General features: G+C 43.5%; 1 protein-coding gene across 2 annotated transcripts in view; it reads left to right on the top strand.

The window, feature by feature from the left end:
- Positions 1-14,471, top strand: part of syk (spleen tyrosine kinase) — a 207,670-nt gene that overhangs the window by 138,418 nt on the left and 54,781 nt on the right. For both annotated transcript variants that reach the window (XM_085984618.1, XM_085984614.1), the window contains exon 5: positions 13,798-13,879. In XM_085984618.1, the coding sequence (XP_085840744.1) occupies positions 13,798-13,879 (82 nt within the window). The remainder of the gene's footprint in view (positions 1-13,797; positions 13,880-14,471) is intronic.

Here is a 14,471-nt window from a genome sequence, read left to right as displayed (position 1 = left end):
TCCATAGCGGGACACTCAAACCCCTCATTATCTGCTGCCTTGGTACGTGTTGGGGTCACGATGCAAGTCTTAGGCAGTCTCTTCTTAGGCAGTCCCTCGGAACCGAGGATTGTAGTGTATGTGCTTTAAGTCAGAACTACTTTTTACAGCTCCTGTATACTGTAGTACCGGCAGTGACCACACCGGTATATAAGCTGTGCGCATGCCTCTGTACCCCAGTCTAGAGATTACCCTCCTCCAGTAAAGACCTGTTGTTTGTTTATGTACAGCATCCGTGTAATTATTTATCCACTGAACCACGGATCTAACAGTGGCGACGAGTGTTGATGCAAATCTACCTGCAACATAAAAAAAAAATAGTCGAGTCCAGGAACACGGGCGTCGACCGCGAGCAACCGCCCAGCAGTCAGGCAGAGATCCAACTTTGCTGGGGAGGATGTGGAGAGCCGGGCTTGGTTCCCCAGCCACAACGAGCAGTAAGAGACCGACAACAGGTCCAGAGCAGACCCTTCCCGAGCAGCGGCGGCTGGAGCCGACCGACGGCAGAGAGAGAGAGCCGGGCAGCATCGACGGGGTAAGAAAGAGGGTGAAGAGAGCAGGGCGCATACTGGGGGTTGATCACCGAGCGGCGTCGCGGAAAAATACTGCAAACCGGAGAGAGAGAGGGTAAGAAACAGCCGGGTTCTAGACGGCGCGGCATCGACAAATATCAAGAGAAGAACGCGCAGAGCACAACCAGGGATCACGGGCTGATCGGGGTGAAGCAAGGGGAGACGCCATTGAGCCGCGGAGAAGCAGGGAGAGCGCGGGAGGCGCCATTGAGCCGCGGAGAAGAAGGGAGAGCGCGGGAGACGCCATTTTGTGAAGCCGCAGCAGAGAAGACGGGCGAGTGCGGGAAGGAAGGAAAGCGCGGGAGACGCCATTTTGTGCCAGCGGAGAAGAAGGGGAAGCGCGGGAGCCACCATTGGGGATAGTTAACGCACAACCAAGGATGCCGAAGAGTGGCAGTATCTCTACGTTCGACAATGAAGTCGAAGATTGGGCAACATATGTGGAACGTATTGAGGTGCACTGTAGGGCGAATGAAGTGCCAGATGCTAATAAAGCACTGGTTCTGTTAAATTCCATGGGTGCAAAACTTATGGGTTACTGCGAAATCTAATAACCCCAGAGAAGCCGGTAAGCAAGAATTTTGAAAGCATAGTAGAAATCCTACAGGACCACTTAAACCCCTCACCGCTGCTGATAGCAGAACAATTTAAGTTCCATAAAAGGAAGCAACACAAAGACGAAAGCAATGCTGAGTACCTGACGGAACTGTGCAAGCTATCGAAATACTGCCAGTTTGGAGCGGGACTAGCAGACACGTTAAGGGACAAGTTTGTGTGTGGGCTACAAAGTGAAGGAACCCAGAAAGGGCTTCTATCAGAAAATGACCTTACACTGGACAAAGCTTTCAATATGGCAGTATCACACGAAGCAGCCGCAAGGGGCGCTGCAGAGATACAATGGAGACCGCAAGAATATGGCACCAACGAAATGACCTATGGAACAGGGAAGTGCTATCGCTGCAGCAGAACAACACATGACCAGAAAGATTGTTGGTTCAAGGACCAAGTGTGCAGACAGTGTGGGAAAGCAGGACACATAGCAAGAGTCTGCAGGTCTGGGAAGAAAACCAACAGTAAGAAATCTCCACAGGAGAAGTACAAAAAGGTACACCAGGTGATGGACAGTGGTTCAGACGAACAGAAAAGTGACACAGACTCTGGAAGCAAGGAGCTGGGTTGTCTGAAACTACATAATGTAACCGAAATGGAGGATCACCAGACTATCTGGGTTACACTCAAGATAGACGGAGTCCAAGTGGAAATGGAATTGGACACAGGGTCAGCTCTAACAGTCATAAATCAAAGAGACTACAAGCGGCTATTTTCACACATACCCTTGAAAGCTACAGAGATTGTCTTGAAGATGTATACGGGGCAAAAAGTCTACCCCAAAGGAAAAATAAGGGTGAAAGTGACATATAAAGGTCAGGAAATACCTAAAATGGATATATATGTATTGCCAAATGGAGGACCACCACTGCTAGGACGTGAATGGATCCGGAAGATACATTTAGATTGGCATTCCATACAGGCACTGAAGGTGGAGGCCAAAAAGGATGACGACGTCACACCTGGACGACTGTCAAAAATGCTAACTGATGCAAAAGAAGTGTTCCAGGAGGGACTAGGAACACTAAAAGGAATAACAGCAACAATTAAAATAGAGGATAATGCAAGCCCAAAGTTTCTGAAGGCCAGACCAGTGCCTTATGCGATCAGACCAGCGGTTGAAGCAGAGCTGGAAGGGTTGGAACGTTCAGGAGTACTGTCCAAAGTGGACTGGAGCGAGTGGGCTACACCCATCATTCCTGTAATGAAGAGGTTGTTGAGTAATACGCCTGGGGAACCAAAGAAGGTCCGCATCTGTGGGGATTTTAAGGTGACAGTGAACCCAGTCCTTCACACGGTGCAATATCCGCTTCCACGAATTGAGGATATTTTCGCCTCGCTAGCTGGTGGTAAATGCTTCACCAAAATTGATCTAGCCCAGGCGTACTTGCAAATGGAGGTAGAAGAAGCTTCGAGACATTACCTTATGATCAACACCCATAAAGGTCTCTATCAATACAACCAGCTGGTGTTTGGAGTAGCCTCGGCTCCGGCTATCTGGCAAAGGGCGATGGATCAGGTCCTGCAAGGGATTCCAGGGACCCAGTGTTATTTGGACGACATCTTGGTCACGGGCAAAAATGATGGTGATCACCTCGCTAACTTGGAGAAGGTGCTCGCCAGATTAAAGGAATATGGGCTACGAGCTAATCGCCACAAGTGCGAGTTTTTCCAGAAACAGATCTCGTATTGCAGCCACGTCATCGATGAAGAGGGGTTACATAAGTCTCCTGACAAGATAGAGGCAGTAGTCAAGGCTCCAGCACCGGAAAATGTGTCACAACTGAGGTCGTTCCTCGGGCTGGTAAACTATTACCACAAGTTCTTACCAAATTTGTCTATGGTATTACACCCGCTGAACACCCTACTGCAAACAGGGGTACCATGGAAGTGGGATGACGAACGTAGATGAGCTTTCCAGAAGTGTAAAGAATTGATCACATCAAAAGAGGTGTTGGCCCATTTCAACCCAGCACTACCAATTCATTTGGCATGTGATGCATCACCCTACGGCATTGGAGCGGTGCTGTCGCACAAATTCCCAGACGGGTTGGAGAGGCCAGTAGCCTTTGCGTCTCGGTCACTAACCTCAGCCGAGCGCAACTATGCCCAGATTGACAGGGAGGCCCTCAGCCTAGTATGGGGGGTAAAAAAATTCAACCATTATCTGCATGGGCAGAAGTTCACCTTGCTGACTGACCACCAACCACTTGTCTCCATCTTTAATCCTAAGAAGGGCGTGCCAGTAATGACTGCACAGCGGTTACAAAGATGGTCCCTTTTTCTAGGGGTGAATCAATATGAAATAGAATATAAAGGCACGAAACAGCATGGGAACGCTGATGGGCTATCGCGCCTGCCACTGCCTACGGTGGAGGAAGCACCAGCAGTGGACCCTATCGAGATATTTTATTCGTCGATAATTGAACGTTTGCCAGTAACAAACGCGGATATAGAGAAGGAGACCCGCAATGATCCGATGCTGTCACGGGTATATGAATTGACGGTGAGGGGATGGCCAACACATGGCGACTCACTGTTGCCAGCATTCTCATCCAGAAGAGAACAGCTGTCAGTATGCCAGGGGACAGTGATGTGTGGATCCAGAGTGGTGATTCCACCCAAGTTAAGGGAGAGAGTGCTAAAGGAACTACATGAAGGTCATCTGGGGGGAGTGAAAATGAAAAGCTTTGCTAGGGCTTATGTGTGGTGGCCGGGAATTGATCAACAAATCGAAGACCTAACTAAGAGCTGCTTAGGATGCCAGAAGGTCCAAAATGCACCACCACATGCCCCTCTACACCCATGGGAGTGGCCCTCCTCTCCATGGCAATGGGTGCACATTGATTTCACTGGTCCATTCATGGACTCAATGTTCTTAATAGCAGTGGATGCTCATTCAAAGTGGCCTGAGGTGATAAAGATGTCTTCAACCACTACAGAGAAAACGATTGCAGTCCTACAGACCATATTTGCCAGAAGCAGTTTGCCAGAGCAGATCTGCTCTGATAATGGACCACAGTTTGTGTCCGACGAGTTCCAAATATTCATGAAAAGGAATGGGGTAAGGCATTACACATCCGCCCCGTATCATCCAGCCACCAATGGATTGGCTGAGAGGTTCGTACAAACCTTTAAGAAGGCGATAAAGGCCATGTGCGATGAGGAAATTCCACTACAGCATAAGATGGACAATTTCTTATTAGCCTACCGAAACGCGACACATGCAGTTACCAACCAGACCCCGGCCATGATGTTCTTTAACCGAAGGTTGAGATCTCGTCTGGACTTGCTTAGACCAAATGTGCGAAGAAATGTTGAGGACAAACAATTCCAGCACATCAACGAGAAGCCGACAAGGAGCTTCAATGTAGGGCAACCAGTCTTGGCCCATGACTGTCGAACAGAGAAGTGGCAACCCGGAACGATATGTACAAGGCAGGGGCCATTAATGTACACAGTGGATGTCGGGGAGAACATTGTGAGATGCCACGTTGATCAGATCTTAGCATCACAGGAAGGCGTCAACCCCATGTCTCGAGTACCTGGGGATGAACCCGACATACCGGTAGCATCTACTTCAGACCCAGTAGCAGTGGAACCCGATGAACTACCCGATGAAAAGGGGTCAGAATCACCTCTGCACCAAGAACAAGAACCTCCGGAGAGGCGCTATCCCGAAAGGGTCAGGAAGCCGCCCCAAAGACTGAATCTATAAATGGACTTTTGTTATTGAATGTACATGTAAAAATGTAATTGTTATTTGAATATTAAGGGGGTATTATTAATCTAAAAAAGGAGGAATTGTAGTGTATGTGCTTTAAGTCAGAACTACTTTTTACAGCTCCTGTATACTGTAGTACCGGCAGTGACCACACCGGTATATAAGCTGTGCGCATGCCTCTGTACCCCAGTCTAGAGATGACCCTCCTCCAGTAAAGACCTGTTGTTTGTTTATGTACAGCATCCGTGTAATTATTTATCCACTGAAGCACGGATCTAACAAGGATGACTTGCTTCCACATTAAAAATGAGTTCTCAGGTGACTGATGAGTCCAATGCGGGACCTACAGTCTCTGTCACACGTGGGGCAGATGGTGGTTGAAGGGGCAGGTGGGTGGGGTGCTTGGGTTGACGTGCGCTCCTTGTGCTGCCTGTGCTTGGCTTCCGCTTGCTCCTGGCGAAGAGTCTCGAGGTGTTCGGCGCCTTCCCGGATGCTTCTCCTCTACTTTGTGCGGTCTTGGGCCAGGGATTCCCAGGTGTCGGTGGGGATGTTACACTTTTTCAAGGAGGCGTTGAGGTCACGATGCAAGTATTTCACTTTTTAATCCCCCCCGACCCTTTCCTGCCCATTGTGGGGGGGGGGGGTGTGTGGTGGAGATTTATTATTGAGGCCCTGCTGTTGATAGTAACTGAACTATTATTAGCTCTATATCAGCATGGTAATAGCTGAGTAAACCTTTAATTCACTCTCACTTCTTTTGGAACAATTTAATAACCCTCTTTTTCACTTCAGTTTATCTCATGATATCAACTTCTTTATATATTTTTATTTTGTTTTCTTAGTTGTACATTTGCACATTTCATTTCTTTACATGAGCTTGCTTGTAATTTTGTAAACTTGGGCCAGCAGCTGCCTTCCTGAAAGTCATGGCAGAGCCAACATCTATTCGGCCAGGTGGGTGCTATTCCCATCGCACCCGCACCCAGCTCATGTTAGGGTCATGCACCAATCCAAACATTGCCATCTTTTGTGTTATTGTTTTGGCTTCTGCCACAGTGACACTTTAAATTAGTGAAGTAGATTGGACTAGAATAATTGGATTATTGTCCTTTGATTGCATCATTTTTTTTCTAAATTATTACTGGACCAATGAGAGGGAAAGTTTGCGTCGTTCTGCGCATCTGTATGGGGGCGGAGCCGAGACCTCTGGGCCGAGCCCGTTCATGGGGCCACATTTTTGAATGGGGCTCACAAGTCAACTTGAATTTAGCATTGGGGAACAGCTCAGCGGTGTGCAGCTGTTGCCCGATAGAACAATTGCCGATTCCTACTATCACTCTGCTGATTCAAAAACAAAATACTGCAGGTGCTGGAAATCTGATATAAATTGCTGGAAACACTCAGCAGATCAGGCAGCATTTATGGAAAGAGAAACAGAGTTAACGTTTCACGTTCTGATGAAAGGTCATCGACCTGAAACGTTAACTCTGCTTCTCTCTCCACAGATGCTGCCTGACATGCTGAGCATTTCCAGCATTTTATATCACTCAACTGATGATTGGGAGGAGGTTGATTACGCAAGCTGTATGTGAACATGTGAGAGTTATCTTGCTTTTCTAGGAGACCCTCCACATTAGCAGGTAGATGCCACTGTCATGGCTGCATTAGAGCAGCTCGGCTTGAGGAGCCTGCCTGTGACAACAACTGGATCAAATTACACATTGCAGAGACCTTGAATTACTCTCCAGCAGGCAGGATCAAATTACACATTCCAGACAAACTGTTGGGGGTGTCTTGTCCTCCAAAGGGACCAATCAGAAATCTGGTACAATCCACTTGTGGTGCAAATAAACGCAGCCTTTTTAAGATAACAAATTCCGTCAAAGTAGTGCAACATTAGGATAGTAAATATTACACAATTTTAAATGCAAAAAGCATTTGGAGAAAGATTACTTCTTTTAAAAACATAATTACAGGGCATTACCTATTGCCCAAAATTCCCTTCACAGGGACATCCTGATATAGAATTTGACATATTACACAGGTAGACCTAGAGAAGGGAATTGGGGATAAAATAAAATAATGGTATCATAGGTAGTCTGAAATTAGTTTCTAGTAGGTACAGGTGTACAACACCGAACTGCCCTTAATTCAGCACAAGTTGTTACTAAATTGACAATTTATTCAGAGAAGCCACAAGGTCGTTTGGCATGGGAATTGGAAAAAGGGAATGCACCATTTGAAGATTGGAGCATGCCCTTTCAATGCCACATTCACAAATATCTATATTTGTTTTTATTTCTCTCCTTATTGCAAATTTAGGCTTAAACTTCCCTTCATATAGCATGGTGTAAAACTCAACATTGTGCCTCTTCAGAATTTTACTTTAGAGACAACAAAATGATTGAATAGAGGTTGGCTTCTCTGCAATTAAACAGAGACTAGTGTAATTCTCAATGGATTTGATGCTTGATTGAATTTAGTTCCTTGATTCTGCTGTTTGGCACACTGTCAATGGGAAGTGGTAGGTGAAAAGATAAAAATAAAATCTTAAAATACTCACATCTCAAATGTATGAGAAATACAGTACTGATGATGGGGTGTGAAATGCCATTTAGCTTTCGGAGTACAGACAGTATTTTAAAAGTGAGATGGTCCTGAGGCACAAAACATTGGGTGTGTTGCTAATATAATTTTAAAAAACAGACTGCTCAGTGTAACATATGTGCAGTGGAAGAGATACGACTGATTGACTGCACAGCAGAAGCAGAAATACACAGAACATCTTTGCTGTAGACAATTCAGTTCCACTTCATTTCAATATAATGGATGGCTGTAATTCTTTTCTTCCTGTAATATCTTGCCCATCAATAACTTCAAAGTAATTGATTGTATGAAAAGCATTTCGAGATGATTCTGAGAGATGTCGTAAGGCACGGAATGTCACTCAGGAGTTCTCCGAATCGGCTGCCGTAACTTCATCAGAAACCCTGGATACGCGAACGGGGCTTCCGGAGAAGTTACAGCGGCTGATTGGGAGAGCCTCCGAGTAAATTCCCAACGTATGTTTCACCAAATTCCAACAAAGATATTGGAATATCAGCAAACTCTGGAATTGCTTGAAGTCTGGTGAAGCCAGGAATCCTAGTTTGAGGCAGAAAGACCTGCATTTATTTCAAGCCTTGTGATGTCCCTCAGAATCATCTCAAAGTTATTAGGATTACATAAGATATACAGCACAGTAACAGGCCATTCGCCCCAACCAGTCCATGCCGGCGTTTATGCTCCACTCGAGCCTCCTCCAGTCTTTCCTCATCTAACTCTATCAGCATAACCCTCTGTTCCCTTCTCCCTCATTTGCTTATCAAGCCTACCCTTAAATGCATCTATAGTATTCGCCTCAACCACTCCCTGTGGTAGTGAGTTCCACATTCTCACCACTCTTTGGGTAAAGAAGTTTCTTCTGAATTCCCTATTGGAAGCACTCTCTGTATCTACTCTATCAAAACCTTTCTTAATATTAAAGGCCCCTATTAGGTCACCCCTCTGCCTTCTTTTTCAAGAGAAAAGAAACCCAGCCTGTTCATCCTTTCCTGATAGGTATACCCTCGCATTTCTGGTATCATCCTTGTAAATCTTCTCTGCACCCTCTCCAGTGTCTCTATATCCTTTTTATAATATGGCGACCAGAATTGTACAAACACCAAGTGTGGTCTAACCGAGGTTCGATACAAGTTTAGCATAATTTCACTACTTTTCAATTCTATCCCTCTAGAAATAAACCCTAGTGCTTGGTTTGCTTTTTTATGGCCTTGTTAACCTGAATCGCTACTTTTAGTGATTTGTGTATTTGTACTCCGAGATCCCTTTGCTCCTCTACCCCACCCAGACTCGCACCCTCCAAGTGATAAGTGACCTCCCTATTCTTCCAACCAAATTGTAATACCTCACATTTATCTGTGTTGAAATTCATTTGCCAATTATATGCCCATTCTGCAAGTTTATTAATGTCCTCTTTTAATTTGTTGCAGTCCTCCTCAGTATTGACTATCCCCTCCAATTTGGTGTCATCTGCAAATTCAGAAATTGTGTTTTTGATTCCAAAGTCTAAATTGTTAATATAAATTGTGAACAACAGTGGTCCCAGCGCTGATCCTTGTGGAACACCACTACCCAACTTCTGCCACTGTTACTAGCTCCCCTTTACCCCTACTCTCTGCTTTGTCTTGAAGCCAGCTAACAATCCATTCTGCTACTTGTTCCCTGACTCCGCATTCTCTGACCTTATCCATTAGTCTATTATGTGGTACCTTATCAAAGGCCTTTTGAAAATCTAGATAAATTACATCTACTGCATTACCCTTGTCTACTCTCTCTGTTTCCTCTTCAAAAAATTCATTGAGGTTGGTTGAGCAAGACTTTCCATTTTGAAATCCATGCTGACTATTCATTATTATATTTTTGGTTTCTGTTTGTTCTTCTATTTTGTCCTTTAGTAGGGATTCCATTATTTTTCCTACCACCGATGTTAAGTTGACTGGTCTATAGTTCCCTGGACATATTCTATCTTCCTTCTGAAGTATAGGTATTAAGTTAGCTATCCACCAGTCTGCTGGCACAACACCTTTTTCTAATGAATTATTAAACATGTGTAGTAATGCCTCTGCTATCTCTTCCCTAGATTCTTTTAAAATTAGCGGATGTAATCTGTCCGGACCGGAGGTTTTATCCTCTTTGAGTTTGATTAGTTTATTTAATATTCTCTTCTTTTTATTTTAAATGCAGTTATCTCAATACTAATCTCATCATCCAATGTCATGTGATCTGTCTCCCTGGTAAATGCTGAAGCAAAGTAATTATTTAATATTTCTGCCATCTCTCTATCACTGCCTGTGATATTATCCTGTCTATCCCTTAGTGGCTCTATTCCCATTCTGACCTTCCTTTTTTTATTTGTGTCTGTAAAATATTTTACTTTTTTTATGTTCCTTGATAATTTAATTTCATAGATCCTCTTTGCCTTCCTTACTTCTTTTTACTTCTCTCCTAATCTCTTTGTATTCTCCCTTATGCTCTCCCCTGCTGTCCATGTACTTAATGTATGCCTATTTCCTTACCCTCAGTTTCTCCCTTATGGCTTTATTCATCCATGGTGTTTTATTAGTGTTTAGTTTTTGTTTAGCAGAATATATTTTTCCTGGACTCTATTGTAAACTGTTTTAAATGCTTCCCATTGTTGTTCTATGTCATTGTTTGCCAGTATTGTTGTCCATTTTATTTTTCCAAATTCTATTCTCAGCCCCTCAAAATCAGCTTTTCTTCAATCTATTACCCTGGTCTTCGTCATACTTATGTCCTTCTCAATTATTATCTTAAAGTGTATTATGTTATGGTCACTATTGCCTAGATGTTCCCTTACTTTTACTTCTCTTATCTGCACTGGTTCATTCCCCATTACTAGATCCAATAGCGAATCCTCCCTTGATAGGCTTTTTACATATTGGGTTAGAAAGGAGTCCTATTGTCGGAACATTTGCTGGTGTAGGAGCATTCATTAAAATAAAATGTCCTTGAATTTTAGCTTTCAGTTTTTAATTATCTTTTAGCTTCCCTTTTTACATTAGTTAGTTGTTTACAAAAATGTGGGAGCCATAAGATTCCATAAGCAGTGACGAAATGAGCAAGCAGCTAATCAATTTTTTTGGAATTAGTTTAGAGAGGAATGTTGAAATTGAATCCCAAAGCAGATTTCAGTTATACAGTAAATCCCTACAGTGATCAATTATCAGAAAATTCTATGTATTCTCAGATTTGATCTATTGCTCAGTGCGTAATTGAATTCTCAAACAGCGGTAATGGCCAGGTCAGTTGTTCAGGGGTAGTTATTCTCTTTTATTCACATATTTATCTCTATATTAAAAGTTTCATGTTTGTAATGTAATATTGTATGTTCGTGATATTGTAAGAATGTAATATTAAAGCTGTTGTTGTTTCATCTATGATAGCCAAATAACACCATACCAGTCACGTCCTAACAGTTATCTCCACTAACCACATGGCACCATGAACCAGTCAGATCACCACAGGAGCACATAAGGCAGTCTTTTTTTAAATGAAACGTCCTTGAATTTTAGCTTTCAGTTTTTAATTATCTTTTAGCTTCCCTTTTTACATTTTGTTCTCTCCCTTGAGGTCAGGTAATCACCTACTCATTCTCTCTGCTCTGCTTGACCCAGTTCTCACCTCCTTTCTGACTGCAGCCAGCATGCTCAACATCCAAGCTTCTCTACTTGACCGGAACTGACCCCACCTCTCTGCCTTGTCCAACTCCACCCCAACCCAGCCTCTCTAATCAACCCAAGATCGATTTGATTCAGTGACTTTTTGCCCACCTGACCCTAGTTGGAATCTTCCCGACCAACCAAAACCAAATGATGTACACCGTAGCAGCCAAATTCTGTATGAAAGCTTCCCTGTTAATTTCCTTAAGACAGACTCACTGTCAGTTGTGCTCTTCCCAATGTTAGGGAGCATGAAGACCAGTGAAGTGAGTTTCTGCTGGATCCATTTACAGTTGGATCCCTGTGCACTTGGGTTTGGGGACAAGCACAAAAATGGGAGATTACAAAAGATAACAGCTGGTCAATCTCAAATTACCAAGGATTGAATATTTCTACGCGGAGAAACACACTGGCCTAGAGTTTCTGCTTGGTTGCACTGGTTTTTTCAGTGCAATTTGCTCAAAATTGGCCAAACCAGTGCAAAAGATTGCAGAATTTTAAGTGCAAATTATGTCCAGCGCAAATCAAGTTTCCGCGATCTTTTATGTTGATATAAAAAAAACATTGAGCTGGAAGCTGGCCCTTCCCACAACACTGGCCATGCCCCCAGATCAAATTAATCACCATAGCGAGTTTCCACTAATTGCATCCGTTTGGGGCCATTCGAGGAGGCTCTTAAAATTAAGATGTTTTATTTTGGCACAACGACACTGATAGGCACCTTTTAAAACCTTTAGGTATTTAAAAATATTTAAGTTACAAAGAAACTGGCTACTGTACACCAATGAAACTAGTAAATGGTTCCGTATAGTTTTTTAAAGTCATTTTCAGTTATCGAAAATCAGGTTACTCACAGGAACTGACCCCATCCCCACCTCTCTGCCTTGTCCAACTCCACCTCAACCCAGCCTCTCTAATCAACAGGTGGTGGACTACACACTCCTTATTTTTTGTGATAAACCTGCTATCAGCTGTATTAATAAAATGGCACCAGGTTACCGCTCTTAAATATATCAAGGAATATTTTTAAATTTAAGATAAAAAAAATAAACAATTACTTTCTAAAACACTGCCCAATTGTGCTGGTTCATGAAGGATTTTATGTTCGGTGCTATGCAAATGCATTTGATCAGAAACTTTGATCAGAAACTTGAGCACAAATTCAATTCAGAAAACTAGCGCAAGTTTGGGCGCAATTTGCGCCCGAATTGCCAATTACAGCCAAAGCGGAAACCCCCAAATCTTGAAGAAACCTCAGGTATGAGTGCAATTGTGTTTTTGTGTTTATCTGTATATGTGTCCAAAAATGTGCGGGTTAGATTGATTGGCCATGATAAAAATTGACCCTTAGTGTTAGGGGAGATTAAATACGTGGGGTTACGGGGATAGGGCTTGGGTGGGATGGCTGTCGGTGTAGGGACCGGGTGCTAGGGTTTGGATGATCAGCCATGATCTCGTTGAATGGCGGAGCAGGCTCGAAGGGCCGAATGGCCTACTCCTGCTCCTATCTTCTATGTTTCTATGTTTCTATGTGTCTGGGGCAATTTTTACCTGAAAAAACAGGCGGGTTTGGAGTGTGTTGGTAGATAAATTGTTTAAAATCGGAATCTCGACTTGAACCCGCCCATAACCCACCCACTTTTGGTTTTAACGGAGGCAGGACGGGGTTGGGACAGGGGCAGCCAGCCAACCTGCTGCCAGGAGGCGGGATGTCAATTTAAATATTATAATGAGGCTGGAAGCCTCTTCTTTAATCACCATTTTGTTTTTGTCCTCCAGAGGCTGGCAGCTGCCCCTACCCGATACCTCCCTCCCTCCTCTGTGTGGCCTAGTGCCACAGGCCAACTCTCCAGCTGGCTGGCTGCGGGCAGGAAACAGAAGCTTCAGATGCAAATCAGGCTCTGCCATTAAAGTCGGCAAGGCCTGCGGGAAACCTGTTCTCCTGGGTTTTCCGCCCGCATCGGATTCCCCCCGCCCCCAACCCGCCTTCCCCAAGACAATCCAGCTCTCTGTTTCTTTGTGCATGCATGTGTATAAGTACAATGACAGGTCAGTTTTTTGGTTGGGCAGTCTGGTTTTTTGAGCACTCGGTTTTATATTTTAATGTTAACCAGGCAGAAAAAGTCTAGTCTTCTGGGTTGTGGCAGAGTTTTTTTTTACATTTCATTCTGGGGTTTACAATAAATTGTCAAAACTGAATCAATTTTAACTAAAAACATGGCAAACAAAGAGAAAGGAAATCAGAAAAATGTAGACAGCAGGTGGCAAGCAGAGACACCATTATAGAAAAAGAGACAGAAAGGATTTCATTTCTTTTAGTAGCACATTGATTAACTTGTTTACTTAAAATTTCTTTGTGCACTTGTCAACTCATTTACAGATTAAAATAACGTAGAGAAAATTAAACTCTGAAATAATAGTACATTACTTATAACAGATAAAGAACTTTTCAGAAATACGTGGTTATGTCTTATAACTGGAGTAAAGAGATGTTGAGATGAAACCTGACAAATGTTTCTACCTAAAACACTGTTGCGTGCATTTTTAATTTTATGGAAAATGTTCTCTCTAGATGATCGACCATTACTGTTACAAGTCAGACGGACTTCTTCGAGTTCTCACTGAACCATGTCCAAATCCTGATCACCCAGTTGGTATGTTACCGCTCTTGTGCTGCCACCTATTATTGTAGTGGGCAGGGGGAGGAGGCAGCAGGGGAGCTAACATCATGGATGTTTGCTGGACAGGAGTAAGCAAGCAATGAACCAAGAGAGTTCAAATTTCAACGTACACAAAACTGTTCTTCCTGAGGAAATTTACCTAGAAAATTGCCTTAATTAAAAAAAAAAAGAAATACATCAAATATTTATTTTCTTTCTATTCCCAGTTTTTCCCCTCCTCACCTGAAGGTGCTGACTCCTCTTGGGGTACAAATTCATGGGCACCATCTCCCCTTGGGTACCTTGCCCATGTGGCCTTTCTTCATGTATTTAGCTCAGACAATGATTTCAGCATGCTATAGATCTACAAGGAATATCACAGCCTAGCCTACTCCTGTATCCACCTGACAGCTGTAGACGTGCAATTTTCAGCAAAAGCCACTTGATTTTAATCAGAAGGAAGCCTGGCTGTTTTTTTTTGTCTACCCATAGTCCAAAGGGACTGACTGAAATCAATTAACTCAGCATAGACTGGAAATAACACCTGGAATATTCTGATTTGTTTGACCTAATACTACAAAGGCCA

The sequence above is a fragment of the Somniosus microcephalus genome, chromosome 1 (assembly GCF_052327205.1).
Source record: "Somniosus microcephalus isolate GS21.2 chromosome 1, FLI_Smic_1.0, whole genome shotgun sequence".
Lineage (NCBI taxonomy): Eukaryota > Metazoa > Chordata > Chondrichthyes > Squaliformes > Somniosidae > Somniosus > Somniosus microcephalus.
Note: the sequence above shows the minus strand (reverse complement) of the source record. Positions and strands in the feature narration are given on the sequence as shown.